This window comes from Phoenix dactylifera, chromosome 13 (assembly GCF_009389715.1).
Source record: "Phoenix dactylifera cultivar Barhee BC4 chromosome 13, palm_55x_up_171113_PBpolish2nd_filt_p, whole genome shotgun sequence".
NCBI classification, from domain to species: domain Eukaryota; kingdom Viridiplantae; phylum Streptophyta; class Magnoliopsida; order Arecales; family Arecaceae; genus Phoenix; species Phoenix dactylifera.
The window spans coordinates 9,449,006-9,476,358 of NC_052404.1; the positions used below are offsets into that span (position 1 = coordinate 9,449,006).

At 36.8% G+C, this 27,353-nt stretch overlaps 3 protein-coding genes across 9 annotated transcripts; 1 reads left to right on the plus strand and 2 right to left on the minus strand.

Moving 5' to 3' along the window:
- Nucleotides 1–881: 881 nt before the first annotated feature.
- On the minus strand, nt 882–14,951 carry LOC103706694 (Golgi to ER traffic protein 4 homolog). Of its 6 annotated transcripts, XR_604010.4 has the most exons (14): nt 14,731–14,951; nt 14,146–14,225; nt 13,757–13,835; nt 11,605–11,724; nt 10,994–11,075; nt 10,440–10,596; nt 9,399–9,489; nt 9,164–9,247; nt 8,343–8,389; nt 7,910–8,038; nt 4,506–4,599; nt 4,314–4,398; nt 2,501–2,581; nt 882–1,308 (listed from the first exon to the last, which is right to left on the minus strand). XR_604010.4 is itself a non-coding variant. In XM_026804510.2 (13 exons), exons 1-13 carry the CDS (start codon nt 14,776–14,778, stop codon nt 1,305–1,307), a joined length of 1,080 nt encoding a protein of 359 aa, XP_026660311.2. In that variant the 5' UTR covers nt 14,779–14,951; the 3' UTR covers nt 885–1,304. The 6 variants fall into 6 exon arrangements, 4 of the variants coding, with proteins under 4 accessions (XP_026660311.2, XP_008789118.2, XP_008789119.2 ...); XR_604009.4 differs by having other exon boundaries at nt 4,314–4,599; XM_026804510.2 differs by lacking the exon at nt 4,506–4,599 and having other exon boundaries at nt 885–1,308; nt 2,501–2,574.
- A 1,328-nt stretch (nt 14,952–16,279) lies between these two features.
- On the minus strand, nt 16,280–20,767 carry LOC103720212 (40S ribosomal protein S7-like). 2 transcript variants are annotated; one of them, XR_606107.4, is made up of 8 exons: nt 20,659–20,767; nt 19,580–19,678; nt 19,434–19,507; nt 19,222–19,345; nt 17,973–18,155; nt 17,215–17,339; nt 16,800–16,868; nt 16,280–16,682 (listed from the first exon to the last, which is right to left on the minus strand). XR_606107.4 is itself a non-coding variant. In XM_008809815.4 (6 exons), exons 2-6 carry the CDS (start codon nt 19,652–19,654, stop codon nt 17,217–17,219), a joined length of 579 nt encoding a protein of 192 aa, XP_008808037.1. In that variant the 5' UTR covers nt 19,655–19,678; nt 20,659–20,767; the 3' UTR covers nt 17,032–17,216. The 2 variants fall into 2 exon arrangements, 1 of the variants encoding a protein (XP_008808037.1); XM_008809815.4 differs by lacking the exons at nt 16,280–16,682; nt 16,800–16,868 and having other exon boundaries at nt 17,032–17,339.
- A 1,067-nt stretch (nt 20,768–21,834) lies between these two features.
- LOC103720211 (uncharacterized protein At5g01610-like) lies at nt 21,835–26,765 on the plus strand. Its single transcript, XM_008809814.4, has 3 exons — nt 21,835–22,128; nt 24,912–24,966; nt 26,225–26,765. Exons 1-3 carry the CDS (start codon nt 22,042–22,044, stop codon nt 26,593–26,595), a joined length of 513 nt encoding a protein of 170 aa, XP_008808036.1. The 5' UTR covers nt 21,835–22,041; the 3' UTR covers nt 26,596–26,765.
- Nucleotides 26,766–27,353: the final 588 nt, after the last annotated feature.

Genomic DNA, 27,353 nt, shown 5'->3' on the forward strand with positions numbered 1-27,353 from the left:
AAACAAATAACTTCGTACCCCTTGGATTGCAAATAAAGAGGATCTGGAGCATCAAAACAGCATCTCGTTTAATTCGAAAGCACTCGTCCCACAATGAGCGTTATCTCCTCGGACGCCGGATCATGTCGGAAGGGCCGGAGCTCGGAGATTTAGTGGAAAAGCCTAGGGTAGCCCCTTCTGATATTAATTTTATCAGACATAGGATAGGATGGTATATGATGCCCGACATTTCTGGTCCAAGCGATATCAAACCTGTGGGATCAAATGAAGAAGAGGCCAGGCCGGCTGGGCTATAGTGGATTGGGCTTTGCTCTCCTCACCCAACACAGTTGGCCGGCTGCCTTCGACCGAAGTTTGTGCTCCACTACCTTGGATCAAAAGGTGTCGCAAACTGTAGAAGACCGTTGAAGCGCTTCTTTCACTCTCCCTAAAAAATTTTTTTTTTCGTAAATACCTTCAACAAATTCAAATTTACATAAATACTCCCTTCAAATTTATGTTTATTTCTATATATCCATTAAAACACTGTTTTTACAGAAATATTCCTAACATAACAGTCCTCCATTAATAAAAACCACATTTATTTTAATTAAAAATAAAATAAAACTTTGAAATTATTTTTTGTTATCCTCCATTTTGCACATCTACTTATTAAAAATATTTTAATCATTTTAATTTCAAATCATTAATTTTTTAACAATATTAGATGATATATATATATATATGTAAAAATAAAAATAAAAAATAAAATAACAAAATAAATATTTTATGAGAATATATATATATATATATATATATATATATATATATATATATATATATATATATATATATATCAATTTTGAAGAGCAATAAACCGTTTGGTCTCAGCAGCTCCCACATTCAGGTCAGATCTGTTTATCATATATTCTCAACAAGCAACTCAACAATAGTTTCACGAACCAATATCCCTCTACAAATGCAAACCAAACAAATTTCAGCGTACCAAATTTGGGGAGCATAATTGATTGCAACATGCCTGATTATTTCATGAATGGATAATTTTATTACAAATGCTGAAGTTATATTTAGACCTAGTTCACGATCAACAGAAGATAATAACAGTCAAATCTGCCTCTGAGCTGCTGTCCAGAGGATATCCCCGCTATGATGCTTGTTAGGAGAAGACTGACTTCACTGATAGCTTGCGCAATTACTGTGTCGTCATTTCTAGACTGACTTCGCTCCAGAAAACTTCAAGCTTTGTGTCCAAGCTCGAGTCTTGAGGGTGGATAAGAATACGATTCTTTGCACTGCTCGTCACATCATCTGCCAAAAAAGATGTAATTCTAGCTCATGTATCGGTGGGGAATGTAAATATTATCAGTGGCCTTCACAAATTTGCTCTTATCTTGCCAACTACAACCTTCAGCTGGTGGTCATACTGCTTTCAAACCTCACATAATACTGAATATCATGAGTGCAAATCAATAGGACAGAATGAAACCTACAATTGTCTTCAAGATAGATAATCATGAATGCAAGTTTAAAACCTATAATTGTCTTAATTAGTTTTATCAGACCTGAGAACCCCGACAGAAAAACAAAAAATTCGCAGTGATATTAAAGTAGGGTTTTCTTTTTTATTTCTCCAATGGAAAATGCTGAAAATGAGATTCAAGCAGCTAAAACATGTACAAATTGGTGGTTTTAGCATCAACAGTTGAAACTGGCAGTATTTCCAATCCATTCATGATGCTTTATCACATCCACTTGGATGGTTTTTTTGTAGCTTACACATCTTAGTTTCTTAAATTCTATTCCAGTTTTGTTTACTCACTTATTAAAGTAAAAACCTCAAACTTAAAACATAAAACTTAGACATCTGTTATAAATGTTTAGACTTTAGATAACTTTGCTTATTCAACATTAGAGGCTTCTTGTCAAACTATTGCATAATATAATATATGATCATGATGCCTCGCCTCTGCTACATACTGCCTCGGCATGTGAAACATTGGATTTCATAAAGGCCACTAAATGCTGCTGATGCAGCACTTAAATTCAAAGGATGAAAAATATATACGGAATAAAGTTGTTTCCATCCTCGCATTGGATGAAGAGACAATTTCAATTAAAAAGGAAAGGCATTGTCCAGAGGCCTTTACTACCAAAGTTATAAATTTTGTCTTTAATTCAAATAATTGGGATTTAAAAAATTAAGATTTTATTTTAGGATTTGTTTGGTAGCAAAAAGGGCACCACAAAGGAAGAAGATCATGATATTTACAAATTCTACTTTTATTTATAAATTTTGAGTTCCATGTTTCTTGGAATATTTTATATGCTTCTAATACATTAAACATGGCACTGTAGAGATCTTTTACAAAATTATGAAAGGCACCGTAGCGATCTTATGGTAAACAATAGTGCTCTTCAGAATATGCACTTCACATGTCAGAGCCTTTTCAATAAAAACAATCAGTATAGCATCTACAACTAAAATGGCAACCATACCTACCTTGAAAAGATCGCTAAATATGCCTTGTAGGCCACTTCTGCGCCGCACTCCATAAAACTTCTCTGCAATTTCATCTAATAACTGCAAAATTATGAGTTATAACAAATATCATAGTCAGGTAAGTTGAATGAAACACATTCAATAAAAATATCAGAGTATCTAAAGTTTTACTATAAAAGTTTTTTTTTCCAACAAACACAACAAAAATGACTAGATAATAAGAGACTCTTTTTGATTACGTCAGATGATAATGGGACACATTGTAGATCCTCTGCTTGTAAATTGCTTAGCATGCCATAGTCTTATAGAAACGAAATTTGCCAATAAAGCATTCTCCGCTAGCTCGAAAGCTATTTGCTTGGCACAACCCAAATTAGACGTGCCATTACAGGAAATGACATTACCATCAAACTTTTCCCATGAAAATTGAGCTATGTACCCTATTACGACAAGGACATGACAAAAATTGTCTCCAGGTGAAGGATGGTATTAACATCAATGATCATGTAGAATACTAAACTCAAAAAGTCAATAAAATTCTCTCATGGAGCCTTCTTAGACTGATCTTGTTTTGGAAAACCATGGATTCTTAACATAAGCCAAACTCTGGAGAGAAAACATACTGAAATAATTAAGGAAGATACAACAGCTCTCCACTCGAACTAGCAGCCACTGCTAAATGGCTCTCCCAGCTACAGTATATCTTGATCACATGGACATTACACAATGTGGCTTAGAAATTTTGAGAACCTTTTCATAGTCTTTCTTGGTAGATTATTGGAACAAGCTCTAGTTCTAATTACAAAGGATCTTATATTGCCCTGTTCCAAGAGGATGAAACAGATACAAGTTGCGAGTCATACAAGAGGTTCGAAAACTGATGAGATCTATGAAGTCGACATTGGTTGAGACATCATTACCATTTAAAAATTAATCTGAAACAGATGCCAAACATAACACCTCACAAGATCAACGATAAATTTCAATGATTTCAGTCCTCCAAACGCATCCCAGAAGCTGCTAGCACCTAGAATTACCCTAACAGGCTGTTAGCGATGGTCTTGCCTAATTTTGGAAGATGCCTTGTACCAGCCCAACCTCCTCAGGAGTCTAACAATGCTCTTCCATTCAACTTGTTAATCACCTTACTGCATTTTCAATGACCAGATATTCTACAATCCTTCTATCTAGAAGTGATGATTTTCAATCCCCCCCCCCCTAACTCAAATTAGAAGGCAAGAAGCAAAATTGTATTTGGTTACTGCAGTAAGACCAACGGACATTAGTGAAGGTGGTGGCTCAACCAACAGCCATAGGGAGGTGAAGGATGAGACATGAGATCTGATGTCAGGTAGGATGGTGGACAAATGAATGAGGAAAGTGGGGGGCATTTGATGATGAAAAAAGAAAAAAACTTCAAAGATGCTATAATCTTATTAACTTCACTGCACTTATGTTTTGGAATCATGAATTGATAGAAAGACATGGTTCTGCAGACCAAGCTTCCTTTTTGTAATCCAGATTTAGCACAAATCATGAATGCAGACACGCACTTGCACAATATTCAGACTCATGCCTAAGGATCCCATCATTAATAATTTTTTAATATATTATATATACAGGAAAAAAGGATCAATATTCCCATAATACAAATCCCCATTCTACTTTTAGTGGCACTTGTACAAGTGATAAAATGATGAAAAAAAACAGGAAGGAAGACTATATAATAATATCCCAGCAGCCTAATAAACCAGAAATTAGATGCTTTAAACCAACAATAGTTCTTCTATTGAGAAAAGAAAAAAAAAAATACCTCATCAAATAAAGGTTCCCGGTCAATACTTGACTTGTACTTCTGCCTTAATATCTTAAGAAGTGGAAAAGCATCCCTTTCCAGCCTGCTTAACACGAAATCAAATACAAATATCAGTATTGTTTGTTCTCTACCAAAGCATCACACATACATAGATAAATAAAAGGGCATCCAAGTGCACAAGGCTCCTGCCACTGCGGGGTCTGAGGAGGGTCAAATGTATGCAGCCTTAACCCAGCATGCCGAGAGACTGTTTCCATGTTTTGGACCCATCATGGCCAAACTCCTGAAAAATCGACATGGACTGCATGCAATGTAAAAAACCTAAAGCCAAGAATCATGTGTTTTAGAAATCATTGATCTGTATACCAAGCGGAGACAAAAAAAACACATGATTTTTGGTTTCTAGATATTTTGGATGTTGAAGATCACGATGAATGGAATATATACAAAATTAATAACATCGTTGATTCTGCACTAATCTGATTGAAGCTTCAACCCTGCAACAAGTACTCTCTCTATCTCTCTCTATACACACACATACATACACATATTCATAACCTATATCTAAAAGTGGTAAGGTTCATCCTACATATTGTTTCATCCTAACCGCCATTTTGTCCCACCGAGCCTAAAACATTAATTCGAATGACTGGGTCTGATATTAGTGGTGATTGGACTTTATTGGTTTCCATAGGTTTTTGGTGTGGGTTGAGTCAATTTGTTCAGACACCATCATTTAACTCCCAACAACCATGATGGAAAGGTGCTTAAAGACAAGTACTGATGGAGGACACAAGGCCATCATTGACTTTAGACAAGTCTCAAGCATCGTGCCAAGGGATGCTAGAGCAGAAGCTATGATGTTGCTATCCATTGGGAGGGCCGCCGAGCCATGTTGAACAGGTTTTTCTCCCCCCTCTCCCCTCTTTGTTTTAAATGTGCCTCTTTTCCATCTTAAAGTTGGATCCTAATATGTGGATAACTGGACTCCTTGGCCGATGATAGCTAAGGATATGGGATTCATCTTTGGTGTCAGTTTTTCATTGTATTGGAAGTCCAGAGTAATGCTATGGGATTGTCTTTGTTATGTTTACCAATATGTTTGCGTGAGATTCCAGTTTCTTCTTTTACTTCCCCTTCTTATTTATTATCTATAATATATAATACCCTGTGGGTGGTCAAAAGGTTAATCTATTCCCGTCTAAACCTTCTGTGATCTTGCTTGCCTAACCGTTTGAATTTATATATTTGGAACTAGAATGGCTCAGAAGAACAACTAATCTTCGATGATTTTGAGGAACTGCTGGCTGTATAATATCCAATATATTTTAAAGTATCTTTATTCAAAGGGAGTGTTACAATCCTTAAATTCAAGGCAACAAAGCAAGTAAATAGGTTAAATCTTCAACCAACTCTTATGTCAACCTTTAATTCTCATTAAACCTTTCTAGTGGTTTTCATTACAATTGTTCTTCATTCCTTCTTGAATGAAGATGGAAAGCTAATATTGCCGTGTATAACACTTAATCTATTCTTTCTTTTCAAAAAATAAGTCTTAATCATATCTTAAAGTTGTGTAATGTTCATGTTTGCCTAGCTTTAATGCTTCTAGCTTGAGGATACTTCTTGCAGTGTTTTGTGAGATATGTAGACATGCTCCAGTTCACCTAGAGCCTTAATGAATAACATGTTCATAGTTTTCTATATTTTTCTAATAAACTCAAAGTTTCATGGTTGTTATTTGAAATGAATGTTATAGAACATGTGAATGCGTCTTTCTGACAAAAAAATAAATATAAGAAACTCAGGTTGTTAACATGTGGATGGAACACCTTGGTAACTTATTTTTTCCATATTATTTTCATGTTATTAAATGTACCCATGGTTTCCTTGCAAGCCAATCTCAAGCGTATTAAAGTTGCAGTCAATTCTTTATATGCATTTCAAAACTCTGTTGAGAAAATGATAATTAAATATCCTGCTAGATGCTCGTGTGTTGTTTGGAAAGTATATTGTTTTTGCCCACAAGAATTCTAGCAGGTTGGTCTATAACACTCGTACTTCCTTCTTCAGATGGAAATTAGAGAGGGGGCAACTTGCTTTTGTTTTAGTTGTAGTTTAGCTTTCAGTCATCCTTGTATATCGTGGTATTTCAAATTGTAGTATTCCTAAAGGAAAAACACTTTTTAAAGGCCAAGTAATAGAATCAACAATTATTACATTACTATAAAAGCAAAGCCAAGATCAACGACTCTTCCTTGATAATCCCACAGCTCTAACCATCTTCTCTATTTATTTGTTCTTTTCTCTATTGTTGACTTTGCAATGTTCAAAATTTTTATTAGAACTGACGGTTATCTTATGCTGGATTCTATCAAATTTTACCATAGTGCAGAGATAGATTGGAATTGTAGATTTTACAAATGGAGTTGGAAAAAGTAGTTCATCGTCTATTTAAAATTAAGCTAATGTGTTTCGGCTCACATTGTAGCCCAGCTTTCTCTTTTACTTAGGATTATTACATTGTCATCAAACTATTGAAGAAGAGTTGCAAAACCCATTTGTGAGCATTATTCTCTCGTTCTAGCGACTAGCACATGCGGTGCACGTGCTCAACAAACTAGTATATTATATGGGTAGTTAGTGTTTTATGGTCCATAAGGAAAAATTTTGTATGTGTATAGACATATCAACAACTGCATGAAATTTTGCATCCATCCATACATCTGGTATCATTTTGACAATATAGCAATTCTTCAAGGTTTCTTAGGTTTCAAAACTTGAGGCAGAAACTACAGAAGCCACAGAATATAGTGGTTGAGAAACAACAAGTCCATGGGTGAAGGACAATACTCTTGCCACGAAGTCTATCATTGATGTATCAACACTAGTTTACAAAAGACTTCTTTCACTTGAAAATTTGTTTCATTTATTCAATACTACAACTAGATCTACTAAAACTTGTCTGGAAATTGTTTTAGATCATATTATGGCATACATAATCTAGCTTTATATGAAAGAATGCCTAATAAGATTTAGCACTTAAATTTGCACTTATCATGTTTTTATTGATATACTACCTCTTTCTCTTTCATTGTTTTTAACAAATTCTCAATTCCATAGATTGAAAGTACGCCATTCCAGTCAATTTAGAGATGGATCTATTCACAGTTCCACTTTATGTAAAGTGCACATAAGCTAAAGGAACCCAGAGTAGTCTGCAATTCTATTGGCTTCTCCTTTCTTCTTTTCTTTCTCTAAATTCAATGTCATCTATTTACAAATAGTAGTTAGTATATGCATATGTAATGAAGTTGTCCTAGATCATGCTCTCTTGAACACATCATATGAAAGAGTTATTCGTAGCTTAACAATGCCTAGATTTCATTCTTTCTTATATGAAGAGATATATGTTTCTTCAAAGTTTACTATTTTAAATTTAAAAAAAAAAGAAATGGAGAAAAATCATTTAGTTGCTCTAACAAACTCCAGACTTTCATTTTTGATATTGCAAGCTATGCATGGTACTGCCAACAGGCCTTCAGATATCCTTAAAAATGATCAAGCAGAAACGGGAAACAAAGAAGACTTACGTCCGTAGAAGATACTCGATAAATTGGGTCAAATCTGAGCAGGGGAAATCAAGCTGCTTGGATTCCAGTTGCTTTTTAAGCTCATCCATGAGGTAATTGGCATCTCTCAGGTTCCCTTGTGATAGGTACCTATCAAGAAAATGATGATAACACAATCTTGGCATATGACAGTTCAACTTAAGTTATTGACACATATGCCTAACCAATGTTCCAGCAAGGCCCATTTTCCCTTGTTTGCAAGTTATGTTGTACATCTGCTTTGTTATAAGATCTTTTTCCTAAATTTCTTGAACAGCCAATGTAATCAAGTATGGCATGATACTTGGAAGCAACCAGGATATATTTGCTCAAGGTAACACTGGCATTAGATTGTGTTACATAGGTGCATGACATCACTAATCATGGAGAAGTATCGAATATCAAGCAAACTTACAGGAGGACTGCACGTGCAATTGCTGCATCATCTTCCCCAGGATAGCACTATTCACAAAAACAAAAGTTCAGTTACTTAAAACGGCCTAGACAATTGTTATAACAGGGAATAGAAGATTAAAACAAGAGCAAAAGAAGGTAGTTTGAGTTGGATTCATTAGCTATGAAAATGAGACCATGATATTTCATGACCAAGATGTCAATGCTGCACACAGACAAATGCTTCTCCAAATGCACATAATCAGACACACATACACACTATACAGAATGAATTTATAGTTCAAATCCTGACCCATTCAATAAAACAAGATATCATAAATCAAATGGAAAATACCAACAATGAAGGCATAAACAGCCAGATGTATGATGTATAAGAACAAAAATCACCTGACATGCCAAATGCATCATGCACAACCATGGTTTGTCATTTCATATTTACAGCAGACAAACTCATGTGAATGGATTTCAGAGGAGTTAAAAGGAGCAATTTCAACTAATATCAATAACTTGTTGCCTATGTTTCTTGACTGGCACTAAACATATTACATGCAATTATAATATGGAACTGTAATTCATCATTCTTAGCAGAGCTCAAAAAAATAAAAAAGATCGAAATTTCTTGTAAGTTTCGGTGGTGGGATGTTTAGACTGAAGAGAACAATGCCTTGGAGTGTTTAGACTGATGAGAAGAGTGCCCACAAGTACTTTATCATGTTAGACTGATGAGAACAGTGCCTTGGAGTGATGAAATAAGTAGACGAGATTTAGTGCACCCCAAGTAAAATTGCTTAGGTTAGTTTATGGAAAAGGTCCAGGCCTTACCGTGCCCATGAAGTTCACTAGGGTGGAAGCAAACTTCTTTGGATCACTTCCATGAACAAAGTGGCTAGAAACTTTTGTCATGTCCTGTAGTGCAGCATGCAATTTAGAGATAGTAGTCCCAGAAAAAGAACAAGAAGAGGTGTGACAATTTGCCATTAATAAGTTTGAGATATCCACAAAATATAATTTGTAATCGTTGATCTTTGTTGAAATGGTAGTCCATATTTCAACATACTGGCTCAGGAGATTCAGAATATAGATATTCCGCCAACATATCATGCAATTGAGGAGATCCATTTTTGGGAGCCCCAAACTCAGCCGACCACCTACGAAAAGATAATGACCATTAGTAGTGTAAGTACATGCATAAATTACATAAACGCATGCAAAGAAAAACAAGGTTTAGGAAATAAAGATACCAGAATCTATATTGAGCTTAGAAAGTTGGGTAGGAGTAGGAAGAAAACAAAGGGTATAGTAAAAAGGCAGACGATGGCAACTTGATATATCTTGCAGACATCATTATTTTATGTAAGCAGATGATATACATATATACATACATACATGCATATATATTGTGGGGCATTCCTTTCTGGCTTTTTTTTCTTTTGTTGAGGACTCAATATGCAAAAAGAGATTTGATTATACACGGAGCGGTGACAATAACTATGAAACCTGGACCTAACCATCGGGAATCAGTTATATCAAATCAGCATTTATAATACAGTTTGAGATTCTTTTTACTAGTTGCCATCACCTCAGCCTCCACCATTCCCATTTGGGCTTGTCGCATTAGCAAACTATGCAATCTCAACAATGCAAAATGTAGATTCACTTTAGTGCAAAGATGTGATCAGCTAAATGATATTACAATAAGGCTTTGCCAGAGCAAAGGAACTATAAATTAGTTTTATGTAGGCAATACAGGTCCCATATGCATGTGTTGCCGCTGAAGAAACCAACTTCCTCTCCACCAAGACCATTATTATCTCTTTCCTTCATCAAGAATGTTGGTAAAAGTCATTATAAGCCTAGTATTTCAAATAGTACAAAAGTTCATTTCCATGATTTCCCAGGGTGATTTGAGAACTATGTTCTTTGAGCCCTCCTTTTAACATGGACAAGGCTCTTAGGAAATAATAAAAACACACACACATAGAAAAATAAAAACCAGGATTCCAAAACTTGCTTAGAATAGCATGTAAATGATAAAAAAAAGACCAATGGTATCAGTGTGTCATCTTCAATTGATCAACAGCAATAACAACCAAATTACCTAATTGCAGCTTTCAAAAATGATGAGCAACTCTCAACACGTAGTTTTGCCGCCATCAAAGCTTCTGAGAGCTTTTGCATGTCATCATCGTCATCATCTCCCGAGTTCTGTGGAAGAGGTATCTTTGGGAAACCTTGATAAATCTTCCTGAGATGATCTAAAGAGAACTAGCCAGTCATAATTGCAAATAACTAAAAAGCCTGGATTAGGCAAAAACTATCCATCTACATAAACAAGTATATGTTCTCAGTTTTAGCACCTAGAATAAACAGGTAATCAGATTCCCCAAAACCCTTGTTATCTACAGCATATTGATTCTAAAGGACCCTAGCTCATGAGGCCTTTCCATATATAAATAAAGATAAATCATATCAGTCACAAACATTATGGCAGAAAATCACTGGACTCATACGTCAAAGAAAATAGCGCATAACCCAGTGCATTACGCAGCTACAAAATTAACATGTTAAATGCAATACTACCAGTGTTACTATCCACATAATTGAAAGCAAAACACATATAAGCTATATTGCACCAGCAGAAAAGAACCTCACCCAGAGTTTCTTCGCTATAGGGTAACTTTCCCTTGGCAAGTGTCTCCACAAACAACACAGCCAGTTCAGCCCCACAAGTAACCTGCAGCCATGGCAATTGTATAAGACAAAAGTTCCAATTTTCAACGGGAAATTGTGAAAACAATATAAAGCCTATAGTGGCTCAATCGGGCTGAACCATAATTTATTTCTTTCCAATGCGTTATTTCTGGCAACATATTGAAGGCTGCAGCAGATCTCTCATATTATCAAGTATTGATGGACTATGCTCAGGAGGACAGGAGACAAAAGGATTTTAAGGTCAAATAAAAACTTATTTCAGGGAAAAAATACTTCAAAAAGTAATGTAGAACCCCAGAGAGAGAGAGAGAGAGAGAGAGAGAGAGAGAGAGAGAGAGCATTAGATGGTAAGGGGAAGGATATAGCAACATTAAAATACCACATATAGTAAAGATAAAATGTGATTTACCATTTGAAAGTATGAAAAAAGGGGGGCAAAATCATCAACACTGTTGCCCACAAGGAATTATTTCCCAAAGAATCAACGGAAGCAATCAACAACTAAGAATGTTAAAATTACGAGAAGCAAGAGGGAAAAGAAGAGAAAAAACCTTGCAGTTGGAAACAGGAATTAGATTTAGCTCCAAGGCCATAACGAGTCTTGATATAAGTGTTCTAGAAATTAAGGGAACACAGTAAATTAAGGGATCCAACTGCCACTTCACTGATTTCTATAAAAGAACAAAGAAAAATTAAAACTTTCTTATCTTATAGCTCTAGGTAACAAGGCAGCATTCGTATAGCTAATTCAAAATTTGCAGTACATAAGCTAACTTGTAAAACAGAATATTTTTGAGAAGTACACAAATTTTTGATAGCACAAGTAGACTTAAGTGCAAGGATTTTCAAATACAAAAAGTGTCTGAATATTTGTTAATCTTGACTTGCAATTGGCAGATATCCAAGTTGATAGAAAATTTCTCTATTATGTGATGGAAACCAGAAACCTGGGAATCAGCAATGGTTGATGATAAAGGGCTCATTTAGTTTCTTTAAAATTATTTGGAGAATATAAACAGGGTAACTCTTCCCCCTTTTGTCCTCCATCTGCTGTGGAAGTTTTAAGTTTCAAGAAAAAATGGAATACATTAATTGATCTAAGCTCGGTGATTACAAAAAGATAGATAGCAAGAACACAAAATGCAATAGTTAAAATTATTTCAACAAAAAAATGCTGACTGGATAAGAGCTATTGAAAAAACTTATAATGATGGAGAATATAAGATGTGGGCTTGATTATTTATCCTAGTTAATTTGGGTGAAACGTGGTGAAACTTGAGTGTCACTATATGGCCTTTCCTATATTAAGGAAAAAATAGATAAAGATAACTGTGGTCCCTTGATCAGAATGCTATGCTTAGATTAGCTGGGTTTTAGTTAATATATAAACATGGCATTTGCAGTTTGTTTACAGGTGAATGTATAGTTGTAGACAACAAGATGAATGAAGTTACCACGCCAATGGTCATTATGATTGGGAGAAAACTGGCACAGGACAAAGATAAGTGACTACCAGATCATCATTCCAGTTTCACTACAAATTTTTGCTCCCTCACATGGAAGAAGAGGCTAGCAAGACTGATTAACCAGATGCCAACTGTCTATCTTATAATCCTTTGTCACATGACCTTCAGCCAAATGTACTTGGTGTTTTACATGATATATTAAGAATACTGCGCTGGCTCCTGCCCTGCTCAGACATGATATAAAAATCCTTAACGAACATATTAAATAGTTTCCACTTCCAACTTATGGTTCAGAGTTGGCTATTCAAGATTATGGTGACAAATATCCTTTCAAGTGGATCTCCTGAACTCAATAACTACATGGCAGGCATTTTTAACCCTCCACCTTCGGAAAGCACCTTAACTATACTAAAGGCATATGCGGCTGAAGCTATTCTTGCATCTCCAGCCCCGGCACCTCTTTCTTTTGCACCTCCCTATAGCCAGCCTGGAACTCCTTTTTGCTTTCTTCCTCTGATCTAATGAATGCGCATATGAGCCTTTATAGTAGAAGTAGAAGGGGCTTTCTTTCAGAACCTCTAGCCCCCCTATGACGAATTCCGGCGAAATAGAAGATCTACGTGACCAAATTTTCCTGCTCAAAAGACTTTCTCTGATCTTCTTCATTCTAAACATGAAAGCATCAACAAAACTTCCCTTCCATATAGATCGTAGATTCGAATGATTAGGTGATTTTTTAAACATTCCTTTCATGGGGACACAATTCGAAGTTAAAAAAAAAAATATTCAAGAAACTTATTTTCATGCACCTACAGAATGAATGTTCTATATGCTTGAACGAGTGCCATAGAGATTACTAGACTGATTACTGCCCACTTAGTTGCTTGTAGTTAGGGCAACGAGAGCAATGGAACAGTGCATTGCCTTGGCTTTATCTTCACTCTCTTAGTTTTTTTTTTTCTCTTCACTGTTTTCATCATGAACAAAATTTCCTGTGTCACTGAGAAGTCCTATTATAATTAATTTTCTTCAAGGACATTATATTTAATGTAAGTTCATGGAAAAATATCCAGTCAGAACTTTTTTTCTACCATTAAGTAAAACATATTGCCAAACTTAATTGTGTGTAAGAATTTATCCATGATCTATCAAGATATGATAGACTAGCTCGCTGGTTATCAAGTGGATCTTTTATTTAGGGAGGCATTCCAAAAAAAGAAACTATCACGCAACTAACCTGCCCATGTTTCAATTGGATCAAAGCGCCTGCCTGAAGGATATCCAAGGCTTCAGAATATTTCTGAACAGCTATGTATCTGTTGCAGAAGATCAATATCAGCAACAATACAGATTTAACGATTGATCAAACAGAATAGACCATCCATGATCCAGCTACTCTTTTGTAGTCGCATCATGAGACTGAACTGGATAGACGATGCTTCTTTACTTTTAAAAATAATAATCAATGCAAAATCAGCAAGCACGGTTATTAAGATTTCAAACTTTTAAATGATAAAGTTTATCAGAAGGCTATCACACACATTCAACTTTATCTCAAACATAAGAAAAGCTTTTAATTTAAGAAGCATGGACATGACCAGCTGAATACAACTAGTAACTCCAAACCTTGCGCTAGATGACTTGTATATCTGTTGGGCCGGATAATAATTTCCATCCTCCACCATCTTCTCCAACTTCTCTATAGTCTGCAATTACAAGACAGTGCAACTTACATCAATCATAGATCATTTCTTTCATCCATTAGCCTTGAAATCCATGTGAAGCAGCAAAAGAATTACAAAATCAAAGTTTCTTGGAAAAACTAAAAAAAGGGGGAAAATGCGATCATGTTCGTGATCAAGAATCTCCAGGCTATCTTCAGGATAGCTACTCCAAGAACAGCAAGATTTCCAAATGAAACCTCAAAGTTGTAATCGCTTACACCAGATTTTACTGCGTTTTCTATGTACTTCGTCTTTCTTAGTCCCGAAATCAATTTCGGCCGATCCAATGCCTTGATCTAAGCCTGAAAGCTAGACCCTAGATCCCAGTCTCGCTACAGGCTAAAATCTCAAAACCCTAGCAAGAAATGATAAACCTTTGGTACCGAAAGCAACACCGTCCCGTTCTCGTTTCTATTCAGAGAAAAAGACCACAAATAACTAAGAAAAAGAGAAAGAAGAGAGAAATCGAAAGAGCGAAGAGAATCACCTCTTGCGGAGGGGGCAATTCCCCCCGTCTGACCCTCGATCTCGACATCTTTCCAAATCTCCCGATTCCACTCGACTCAAAGAAGATGAGAAGAAATCGTGGAGGAAAGAAGGCAATCGAAGCGAGCGCTCGGCGATGCAGAAAGTGCTCCCTCTCTCTCTCTCACCCTCTCAACCCACGCCACGAACTCACACGATACTTGTCCCTGGCGAAGGGCTTCAGCGGAGCCGGCTCCTTTGGGGGCTCACCGTTTATATAGCCGTCCTGTTGGGCATGTGCACTGCACGTACAACAAGATAGCCGCTCATCATGAAAATGGTACAAATCGTAAGGCAAATATCCATGGCCCTGATGACGTTATCTTTTCCAAACGTGCTCGGGATATTCTTTGTTAGGCCTGGTGCACGAGGATCGTAGAAGGTAGATCTAGAGCCTAGCTAGAAGCAAATGTCTCTTGTACAGAGAACGAAAGAGCAGAAGGGTTTGGAGCCGGATCGGAAAGGCGAGAGTCGCAATCAGTTAATCTCTAGATGATGGTAGATCCAGGGTTTGCCCACCGGCTGGAGGGGTGCTAGATTTGGTGGTTACGTGTCTATCCACGTGTGCTTTGTTCATGTGGAAGATGGTATAGGGCATTCTACCTACCTCCTAGCCAGGTCTGAGTTGCACCCACTACTTCGAGATATTTGGTGCCTCGTGGAAGAGTTCATTTCGGGCTTCGTATGTGTTTCGGAAGATGAACAGTGCAACGGACTGGGTCGCCTCCTTTACAGCCCACTACTTTGGAAGTATTTTTTGGGGTATTTCTGATATTGTGCCGTTGGCGTTAGATCGTGTTTTGTATTGTGACTGTTCTGGGCTTCTCACGGCTGAATGTAGTGAGAGGTCAACTTACCAAAAAAAAAAAAAGGAATGCAAGATGATCATTTAAAAGTGAAAGATATGGATGCGGAATCGAAAGCTCTAAGTAGGTCATTTTTGGTAAGCAGAATGGAAACTGGATTATGGTGCTCAATTGAGCACTAACCCAAGCTCCACAAAGAGTGTTGGTAGATTAAGATAGTACGATGGTGGTCATAAAAGTTGAAATCTCCTAAAGAATGTGTAACAACTCACCTACTGAATGAACTAGCTCCAAAAATGGATAACGCTTAAGCGCGCGACTCAGACCCGATCATTGGGATGAGCGCCACTCCAATAGCCCACTTGTCCAAAATGTACCGGAAGATAGAAACGATGGTGTTTTTAGACGGATTTGGGAAATGGCTACAGCCCCTAGAGTTTGTCTTTTCTTTTGGAAAGCGGACAGGGAGAAGATTACCTACCAAACAAATGTTGGAATCTAAGGTTTTTTTCTTCATCATTTGGATCCAAGAAGTGATCTTTGCAATGGGGCAATAGAGAATACACAACATTGTTTGGTCAGTAATTCATCAACATTGTCCTTCAATTCCTGAGTTATCATCTTTGCAAATGCTGCTGGATTGGTCGTCAGTATTTAATTCAAATTTACTAAACAAATCTATTGTTGCTTACACCGCATTGTCTATATGGATGGCACGAAATGATAGGCAATTCCAAAAAAAAAAAAAAAAAACAAGCCCCGATCATCATTGAGGGAAGGTAATGCAGGGCAGGTTACATTTGTTAGGGACTTCACTGGCTCTGTTATTTATGCTAGTACTGGGAAATTCTCGTCAAATTCTGTATCCCAAGCAGAAGTTCGAGCAACCTAGGAAGGAATATTAGTGCTTACTCAACAACTAAAATTTACAAAAATCTAGCTTGAAGAAGACTCTTGGACGGTTATTTAATGGATGCAGTCTCAGATATTCTGCAATGTGCTGAATTATTGAACTTCTTCGAGGCCTCCCAAGTGTTCATATAAGCAAACCAATCCGTTTACAAATTTGCAGGCCTTCAAAATGACTTGATTTTCACGTCCTTTATGCCTGAAAAAATAAAACTCTGGTTAATAGTCGTGCTGCCGGAGTTTGTTTTCAAAAAAAACATAAGAGGGAGAGAGAAGAAGAGGGACGAATGTGAGATTTTCCTTCTTTGAAGTTCACCTTTTAGCTAGGATGGCGACCAAGGAATGAAAACGAGTCTCGGTAAAATGCTGTGAGATGGGAAGCTTCCTGCAACACAAGAACTTTTTGTTTATACGTGCTTCCTATAACCCAGTATAGCACAGGAACCCATTCAACTGGGTTCTCCACGAGGATAGCACCCATCTACCAAATGCCCCGAATGAAACTAGAACGTCTACAGGTCCTTTTCAGATATAAGTGGAATGCATAATAATTTTTAAGGCTTAAAAACCCTTATATGAGATGGCAGTAAAGACAAAATATTGAAATTATATAAATATCAAGGCATCAAAACCTTTTAATTCCCCATGATAAAAAAATAACCAAGGCAAATGCCTCTCAACTAAGAAGTTTAAAGATCTAGGCACTCTCACTAGACAACCCATAGTAGCACCTTCATGCACTCTCGGTCGCTGGATATTCGAACACCACATCTTTCCCACAAAGCTTGCGGTAGACTCCAGTGAATGTTTCCAGCTTATATTCGGTGTTGTTGCGTTCCTTTGGGTCCAGAAAAATCTGTCACAAGAAAGCACCTGTTTTCAGTTTTGCACAGAAGTAGCTGCAATAAAGTTGTCAAACTGCAGAAATCAAGCATCACACATGATCGTTTACATTGTACATGATCTTGAAAAGAACAGAGATAGACCAAAAGAGAAGATAGAAAATTAATTATTTTTATAGACAAATAATGAGGTAGCATTAGAAAATAAGAACCTCCTAATCAAAATATATTTTCGCCTGGTAAGCTCATCCGGTCAATGATGCAGAAAACATCTTTAGATTTTTTCTGATGCTTTCTTTATCAAGGGGTGCCGAACGAATCTTATCAAGATTATAATTATTAATTATTAATAGGCAGATTATAATTATTGATTATTAATAGGCAGATTATAATTATTAATATTAACAGGCGCATCCGCCATTGGCAAGGACCAAACCAAAGAAACAGTTTATCAATTTGCTCCCCTAAAGTAGATTGCCCCAGCATCTAAAAAGGAAAGAATCATTGTCCCGCTTATATAAAAGATATAAACCTTTTGGACTCTCATATTCATTTTAAGAAACATTATCTCCACCAGAAGAAACAGACTCAATAAGCTGCAACTAGAATATCTAATAAGAGAACTAGAGAAACATCAGCCAGAGAACCTTGATGATCTTGGATCCATCCAAATGATATCTTACACGCCTCCCAACAATTTCTGCTGGGTACACAACATCTTCCAAGGTGGCATCATGAACAGCAGTGAGGGTGCGGCTGCGAGGGCGCACAACAGCTGAACCTTGCTTGGGTGGCCTCAATATCCTTCGTGTTGCAATAAGAATCACATCCTACAAGAGAAATCAGAGTCAGTAACATGACAAAAACTCAGTTTTGAGTTTATAAAATAAAAAACAAATATTAACAACAACAACAACAACAAACATATGAGAAGCCTATGAAACTATTCTATTTGAAGGCCTTATAGGAATCTGAAATATGCAGAAATTGAAGATAGAGAGCTGAGAAAGAAAAATTATCTTGATCACTTACCTATGCAATCAAATTGCAGCATCATACTTAGTCATAACCAAAGCACAATGTTTTCCATCACCTAAGGTGACTTTACAAATTTTACTTATTTTCTTTTAATTACTGAAAGAAAATATTACAATTGAAATTATGGAGAAAATACAAAATTCAGATATGCTTCGGGCCAAAGTTGGCTCATGTAACCATAGAGCCAAGCAAGTTAATATTTTCCAGAAAGAGTTTTCAGCTTTGGGGAACTCCCTGCAATCTGCAATTCCATGTATCATGAACACTCATGGGGTAGCATACATACTTTAGCAGCAAAAATGCAAGGAGTTTTGCTGTTTCAACAGTCTGTTACAAAGAAGTGAAATCCATAAAATATTTCAACAGATCCTGTGCAAGGAAGTGAAATCCTTAAAAAACTATAAGACTTCAGAAAAGTGAAGTTGTTCCACAGCAAGCATACAACTGAGACGCTTAGGCAGATGTAACATCAGACATTGCTGTGATGCCTGATTATTCCATTCTCTCCATTCCACTCATATTCACAGAGAAAGCAATGTTTTGAATAATTATCAAAACCATTTTAAGTATTATTCTATTAGTAAAACCAAATATACCAGGTTGACCCTCTATTGATGAAGTTGAAGAAAAATCTAATAATGAAAAATGTTGTGAGACACATGAAAACCGTTTAGACTTAGTGTACATTAGCATCAAGCATACAAGAAAAAATGATCTAAGAAACAAATATAGATACAAACAGAGAAACACTTGTGGTTCATCAAACATGTTTAAGTCTCTTGTTTCTTTCCTTGCAACAACAGTCAACTTGATTTCAAATGTCAAGAAGCATTACAAGTTAGAAAAAGGAAGCCTCACTTTGCCACTGAACTTCTTCTCCAACTCTCTTACAAGCCTCACATGAATCTTCCTATAGGCTTTCCGAAGTCTGTAGGGTATATGTATAACAACAGCTTTCCGGTTGCCAGCTACATCCATTTGACTGCATCAAGTGACCCAATACAATTACAAACAACATCTCTAAGTAGTTGTACAAAGCATTCACACAAGTACAAATAAACCACGCTTACACTGCCGAATTGATGTAAAGGTCTTTCAGGTCACTCTTCAACTCCTGGTTACTGTTCTCCAAATAACATAATGCCTGCAATAAAACAACAAATTTTTAGAATCTATGGGCAGAAGCTTAAAACATTTAAATTCGTGCATGACTAACCTGAGCAACACTCTCCTCAAACTCTGATGGCTCAAGGCCCTTGTCCTTCTGAATTTTCTTCCGTGCAGTAAACATTTTGATCAGGCCCACAACGTAAACCTACAAAAGGGAATAGCAGAAATACTAAATCAAGAATTAAAACAACTAATACTATCAAAAGCCATCCTCCTTAAACAGCTTTTCAACCTTTCAAAAAAATTGTGTCTAACACTGCTTAATAAGAATATCTTGCCAATCATCTATGCAAATATGCAATCAATAGACATGCCATCTCCTGTAAATAATGCAAATTATGTACTCTATAGTCCAACAGTAACGAAGAATGCCCTCGAAGATGATTTTAATAGGTCAATTTACATCCACAAGAAAGTTTAAAACAAATCCAACATATCAAGACCATATATCTGGGGCAAAGGAATGATACCATCAGCATGATTTTTTTACAAACATAACCAGTATATTCGTAGCCTAACCATGCCAATACGACGCATGAATATAGAGCTAGAGATATATCAATGTAAAAAGAGTACAAGATGATATAGAATAACTAATATATGCTGAATCTTTCCAATTAAAAACCATATGGAATGCATTTTGTAAAACGGATATAAAGACATATACAACTGAAATTTCATAAGAAAAAAAATCTTTACATCTTAAATGCGATCATAGTTATATCCGAAATATTAGTTTGATTCTAAGAGCATCAGCAAATCCGTAGACTGATGGTGTGATAAAACTGGATTTTCTGATAAAATGTTCAGTTCGATCCACACCTAAGCATACACCACATTAATAAAACTTTTTTAATTTCTTCCTGCTCAGTCTACGGCAATGAAATCCATAACGAAACCAGGATTCGATCAAATGACACAAGAACTAGAAACGGAAACAAAAAACATCAATTTTTTACAATGACAGTATTCAGAAAAAGCTCACAAGCGATGCTAATGGAGACAAAACTTTGAGACAACCGAAAATCCAGCAACAGAGGGATTGAAATCGACTCGTACGAGGCGTGGACCCGGAAAAGAAAATGAAAGCAAGGAGAACCCTAGCTTGTGGGGAGAAGGGAGTACCTTGCGGGGAAGGGCGAGAAGCCGAGATGGAGCGAGGGAAAGAGACCGCCACGGCGCCTAGGATTTCTATTCGAGCCGAGGGCCATTATGAGGGCCCCAAGGGTTGGACATTTTTACCATTGCGCCTTAATATTGAGACTTGAGGCGATAATCGATATCAGAGCGCTAGATCGGTTGAATCGAGACCGTCCAACATCCTCGTCAATCACGGCGCTCTAAACAGAATCGGAAGGCCGCCAAATGTTCAGCATCACATGTGTTCTTTCTTTCTTTCTTTTCTTGAATACCTAGGATGGTAGAGATGGAGGCTATAGGCCCAATCTCCAAAATAATTATTATTAGTAGGTGTCAAGTTTTCGACATCTCGATCTTAGAGGCTGAGCTGTGAGTGGCATAGGCCGGTTTGAATTATACTTAGCGCGTTGCAGACTAGAATAGTCATGTTTAAGGATGATTCAACTACGGTGATCAATTAGATCCACTGGCGGCGTGGGTGGGTGCCACCTTTTGCTTCGAAATATTCGGACCATGATTAGTGGCGGCGTGGCTTTCCAGACAAGTATATTTATAGAAAGGCAAATGGGGTTGTGGATTGAGTGACCTTATATCGATCACTTCAGAGAAGCCTTATGGTTTAGAGAGAAAGAGTTACCTAAAGCACTCCATAACTTATTGTTCTTTGGCTTTTTTTTGGATGTAGAGGCAAACTTAAATTCTACTCATTTATCAAAAATTTAATGTTGAATCTGATCTCTTTACTAAATATATGACCATCCATATAATATATTTAATAGATAAATTATATTAAATTTTAAAATATTAAATAAATTTTATACGGGTTAAATGAGATTTAATTTTTTATGTAGGTTTTAAATAATTGAAATCTAAATGGACTAGATTATAATTATTTGGATTGACCTAACTATTTCTTGTGTTAACATGGGTTAAATGGATGAGAACTCTAAGAAACTGATTTATTATAAATAGCCGAGGCGAAGTATATTATTGACTTTTTTTATTTTTGGTATGGCGGCCACATTACATTGCCCTTCTATAAATATAACACGTGGCCTCTTTTTTTTGGTAGGATTTCAAAGATGGCTGCGTATGAGGCAATCTATTCTTGGGCACTATCAGCTTCTGAATGTATAAAATTGCGATGGGCGACCTTTCCATTATCTGACGACCCTCCGAACGGTCTAATCCAATCAAAGACTTTCTTAGTGGAAGAAAAATCCTACTTTGATCGCGTCCCAGAAAAATCCACGAGCCTACCGCCCTCTCGCTCCCTCGTAGTTTTTCTTCTTGCCGCAGCAGAGAAAGAGAGGGGGGGTTTAGAACTTTGAGATTTTGGCTCCACAGGAAGGGGGGAGAGAGAGGGAGATGGATGAGATACTGAACAAGGTGGGGGGCTACTGGTTGAACAAGAGAGCCAGCAAGGAGATCTCCTCCGTTGGTGATGACATCAACGTAAGCTGCCCACTCTCCTCCATCTATCCGCAGTAGAATTCGGTTCCATGCAATTGTCCTTTTTCATCGCTTTGATTTGTTGTTCTCTCGCACTCGATCTGGCTAATAATTTGAATCAATTATCGGAGAAAAGGGAAGCTTTGATTTGAATAGAATATTGGGTTTTGGGGTTTAAATTGCGAATTAGTTGTATGCAGATGTTTAATCTCAAAGCAGAACTTATTATTGTTGGTGATCTTGTAGTCTAACACTCTAACCTGTATAAAGATCCTGTCTTTTTGTCTTTACTTGGAACTATTCATCATGAACTAATGGGTTATTGAGAATTTTGTCCAGTCCAAACATGATCTAGATTTAATGCTATATGTCGAATAAATGAGTTCAGAACAGAGTTTTGCCCTTCAGGATCTTCAATTTATATGAGAGATTTGGTTAATTATGTCTGTCGTGGTGTGGGAAATTAAAGTAGAAAGTTCTTCCACAAGAATGTTGTTTTCTGATAACTGATTGTTATGGACAATTAGATAACGTATTGGTGCAAGAAGGATTACTGAAGCAAGTATGATGCTCAAATAAAATTTTTGAGGAGTTAATTGTGATTTTAGTGTTTTAGCGTCTCCTGTGAAGACTGGTTTTGGACAAAAGATATCCATAGGGTTGATTTCTAAGTTAAGAGGACAGGAACACATTCATTTTCAGATGGATTTAAGTTCTCATACTTTTAGATAAGTTGGAGATGATAAAGAGTTTTTTTCTTTTTCTGGAGAGAAGATAAAGAAAGATAACATGCTGGCTATCCTTAGTGGTTTTAATGACAGGTATATTTTTTTGCCATATTAACCCTCTCTCCACTCATTGGAAATTGTGAGTAATTTGTGGTACTTGGCATATGTCCAACAAGTACTGACAGGATCATAGGAAAAAGGCATCAGAAGAGTTTGTCGCTAAACCAAAAGAGGCTTCTCACTTGTTAATTTTGTATTGAAAGAATAATGATCTGGTATGTCAAGATTGAAAGCGGCAAGATATGAGCAGATACATTTTCTAAAAACCTACTGATGTCACTAGTTTGGGAGTTTATGAGCAAGAGGGAAGGGTAAGAGCTAATGTTATAAGAATCAAAGAGAAGTGTTTATCAATGAACATGACTCAAAAAAATCAGAATGCTATTTCTCTTATTAAATCTTGTCACCTGACTTTGTTTAAAAGCCATAAGTAGTACCCAGTAATAATTTTTTTCAAAAAAATTTGGAACATAGTTGCACAGAATTTGGATGAACCCCTGTCTGATACCATGTCAAATATGCATGCCTATTGCAAGACAATTATTTCATCTTCCTTGGCATATGAAAAGTTGGTATTCGTATGATCTGCATCATTAACAGAGATGCTGGGGAGAGATTACAGTAGCTCCTGTGGCTGACAAGAGTGCTATATATCTTTCAGGACATCTAAATCTTTCATGAACATGTAGGTGCTGTGAATTCCTGGGAACTTTAGTTGAGGGATACTCTTTGAAGATCTTTGTGCGTAGATGTTGGATTGACACTATGCACTGTTACAATAAATATCAAGGACATGAAAGTTAAGTGATAAGATTAGGATTAGACATTTAGGACATGTTTGGTTGGGGGGAGTTGAACTCTAGAATAGGAATGGGAATGATCTCTCATTCCAGCTGTTTGGTTGGAGGTAGTCCCATTTTCATTCTAATTGCAAGAAGAAATGTGAATGCCTCAATCTCCCAAAATCCAATTCTTACTCTCCCCTAATATTCAAATCCCATTCCAATTTCGATTCCAATTCCGGTCACAAACTAAATGCATCAAGGGATATAGCCATTCCGATTCCGATTCTAGTCATGAACCAAATGCACCTAAAAAAAATTGAAAAAAATGAAAAGGGAATACGAGGCACATGTGATAAAAATAAAATAAAAGAAAAGAAAGGCCTTGAGGAGTAATCTGTGAATTGTTCGCATCGATTTGTCAATTTTCGCTCGATCTTGTAAAGAATTTTTGGTTACGTATTGATTCATTTTTCAGATAAAGAGGGAAGGCTTATGAGGCAAAGTTGTGAGTTGCTCGAGAATTTCCTTATAGAACAACTTATATCTTCGGTTACCAACTAGAAAATTGACTTTAGAATGATAAAACACTGTTCATGGTTGCCAGCTGATTTCTTTGGGTAGACTAAATGACAATAGTTGGATTCAAAGAATTGGATGCAGCAGATAATACTAGTCTGAACAAGTTTGGAAGTCAACTATTTTTAATGTGTCTTGACTCGAGCACCTTGTAAGCTTGTAGATAATTACTTCAGAACCACCTCACTTCCATGGTCCTTGGCTGTTGTTGCCCATGTCTGTGATTAATATAAGTCAAATATACTGTCAAATGATATCAAATTTGTCTCCTGAGCTAAAAGGAGAATCTGTGTTATTAATGGCTGGAGTCCACTGTGGTTAATATCTATTGCCAGCTAGACTGCTAGTACACTTATTATATCCGCTGGTTACAATTCTCAAATACTTGCGTTACAAAGGTTTCTTTTGTCCTACACTTCCAAGAGTATTAGAGATGCAATTGCTGCTTACATACTTGATCATTAGAGTTATTTATTTTCCTCAATAAGAGGTCATGATTTCTGAATGATGCACAAGTCAAAATGTTTTCATATTATGTTCATATCTGGACCAATGCTTTCTCTTTTAATACAGTTTTGAAGTGTCCATATGACTTTTCTCTTGTATTGACATAAGCTTTTGAAAATGATGAAATCAGTCACTTTCTAGCAGCATTGAAGGAGGAGCAAAGTGGTTGGTCAATAAACTCAAAGGTGTAGTATCCTTCTTCACCATTTGACATTTCAATTTGTTGTCCTCATTTACATTTGCAGTCTTAACGTTTTTGCATGTTAAGCAGTTCATTCTCTTCAGTGTAAGTAAAAAAAAATCCTCATAATGACTGGTTTTAGAGCAGGAGCCTTTGCTTCAGATTTCCCTTTGTGCTTATTGCATTATCTTTTTTTTCTTTGATGTGAATTCCTACCAATGTCGGTTGAAATTCATTTTATAAGTTTTTGCTATCTGTTGCACTTTCTTGAGTTTCCAAGGATGTAACCAAAATATCTATTCTGGGGAAGATGACTTGCATTATAGGGTTTGTACTTACTTGGTTCCTTTAACAAATTTAATGGCATCTATCTTATATATGCCTCTTTTCAACATATAAGTGTATAACCAAATCAAATTTGTGCCTTTAACAAATTTAATTACTTTGGACGATCCATGAGTGCAATCTTGAGTCTGTAAAAATTTGCCGTTGCTATTTTCACCTACAATCAAGCTTGTTTCCAAAGGTTTAAGTCAACTCTTCTTTCTCAAACAAGTAATATCTAGAACTTTTTGCCCTGTCCAAGGCTCATATCACTGCATCTTTGCCTCATGCAGGTCATGATGCTTCCATTAGGCATTCGCTATATGTGATAGCCTACCTGTAGTGGTCTTGGAATTTCCTTCAAGAATCTTTACTCTTCATTGAACTGATGCTGCTTTCATGTTCTGGTGGGACTGAAGGTGGCATCATTCAAGCCGCTAGGCATTGCAATTGCTTTGCGATGAGAACCACTGCGGCATGATGACCATGAGTTAGGTCATTGATGAAATGATGATTGTCTCAAGTGAAAAGTGAAAACTCGATTTAGTTGACATCAGAGAACTACAGGGCCAATCTTGGCTAACTTGATTTCTGCTCCAACATTTTTTGGCTTAGACTATTGCATACTCAAAATCTGCTGTAACTGTCAAGGAAAGAGTTTTTCCTCTTGTTACTCTGGGGATATATGATAATATTGCTGCCGACTTCCCCTCTTCTCCTTTCTTCTGACTTATCCTTTTATGAATACTTCAAAAAAATGAAAGAATTTAAATATAAAAATTCTTTCTTTGTTTATTAGGTCTTTTTTTTGATAAATTCAATATGCATGGTGCATGACATGTCCTCACTACAAACTTTTATTTTTATTCTTATTCTCATTTTTTCGTTTGCTATGACTGATGGCATGACTTGCCTCACTGAAAAATGAATAATTCCAGGAAAGATGCAGAAATCCCTGCCTGATCTTCTGCAGGAGTATGATTTGCCAATAGGCCTCTTCCCTCGGGATGCCACCAACTATGAGTTCAATGAAGAGACACGGAAGCTCACTGTGTTTATACCTTCTGTATGTGAGGTTGGTTACAGGGACTCCTCTGTCTTGCGTTTTTTCACCAGTGTGACTGGGTATCTAGAGAACGGAAAACTAGCAGATATCGAGGGAATGAAGACCAAAGTTCTGATTTGGGCAAAAGTGACTTGTGTCACAACTGAGGGATCGAAGGTCCATTTTACCACTGGGGTGAAGAAAACCAGGAGCAGAGGTGCATACGAAGTCCTCAGAGATGGGATCAGCATAGACAAGTTTTAGGTTGCTATTAAAATGGCAAGTATGTTTGTTATGTGAGCTAGGGTTTGTGACTGTTAAGTTTGTGAATATAGAACTCTTCATCCTTAAAACTTTGTACAACATACTTGTAGCAGAATGTGTCATTTTTTAGTAGCTCGCAAAAGTACGAAGCTTGCGGTTCACCCTTTCAACTGCCTCCATATGTTTCATGAGTTTGCTGGATTCTAGCGCTGCCATCACCAATGGTGGGTTTGAGATGATTTGTTGCCTGCTTCCAGTTTCCTGCTCATATTTATTTATTAAGGTTGCTGCTCATGTTAAAGCAGAAAAGCTATGCGGCCCATCGCTGGGTTTTCTGTCAATTTCTTCATAACAGTTGCCGGTTGGTGTTCAACTCTTAGGCACCATTCCAAATGTTCAATTACTCTCGTCTATAGGATCTGTTCCAGGGCCTGTTTAGAATTCCACCATCCTATTCTTGTGATATCCACAACATGAGTTGGATTCATGAGCAAAGAAAGTAGACAGAATGTTGCGAGCTGTGAAGGGTAGGCAGTGCCAATTTCTCTTCTAACGTGTAGTTTTCAGGAATCATGATGCCTTGCGACTGCACAATTTTACAACTTTCGAATACTGAGACTGACTAATGCTCTAGTGCAACAAAGGAAGGGTGGCTGAACAATGAGTTACCATCTACTTAATACTGACTGATAATACTGAGATCTCTTCACTCTTCCTCCTGGTTTATTCATTGCCATCTACTTAAAAGGGCATGCACT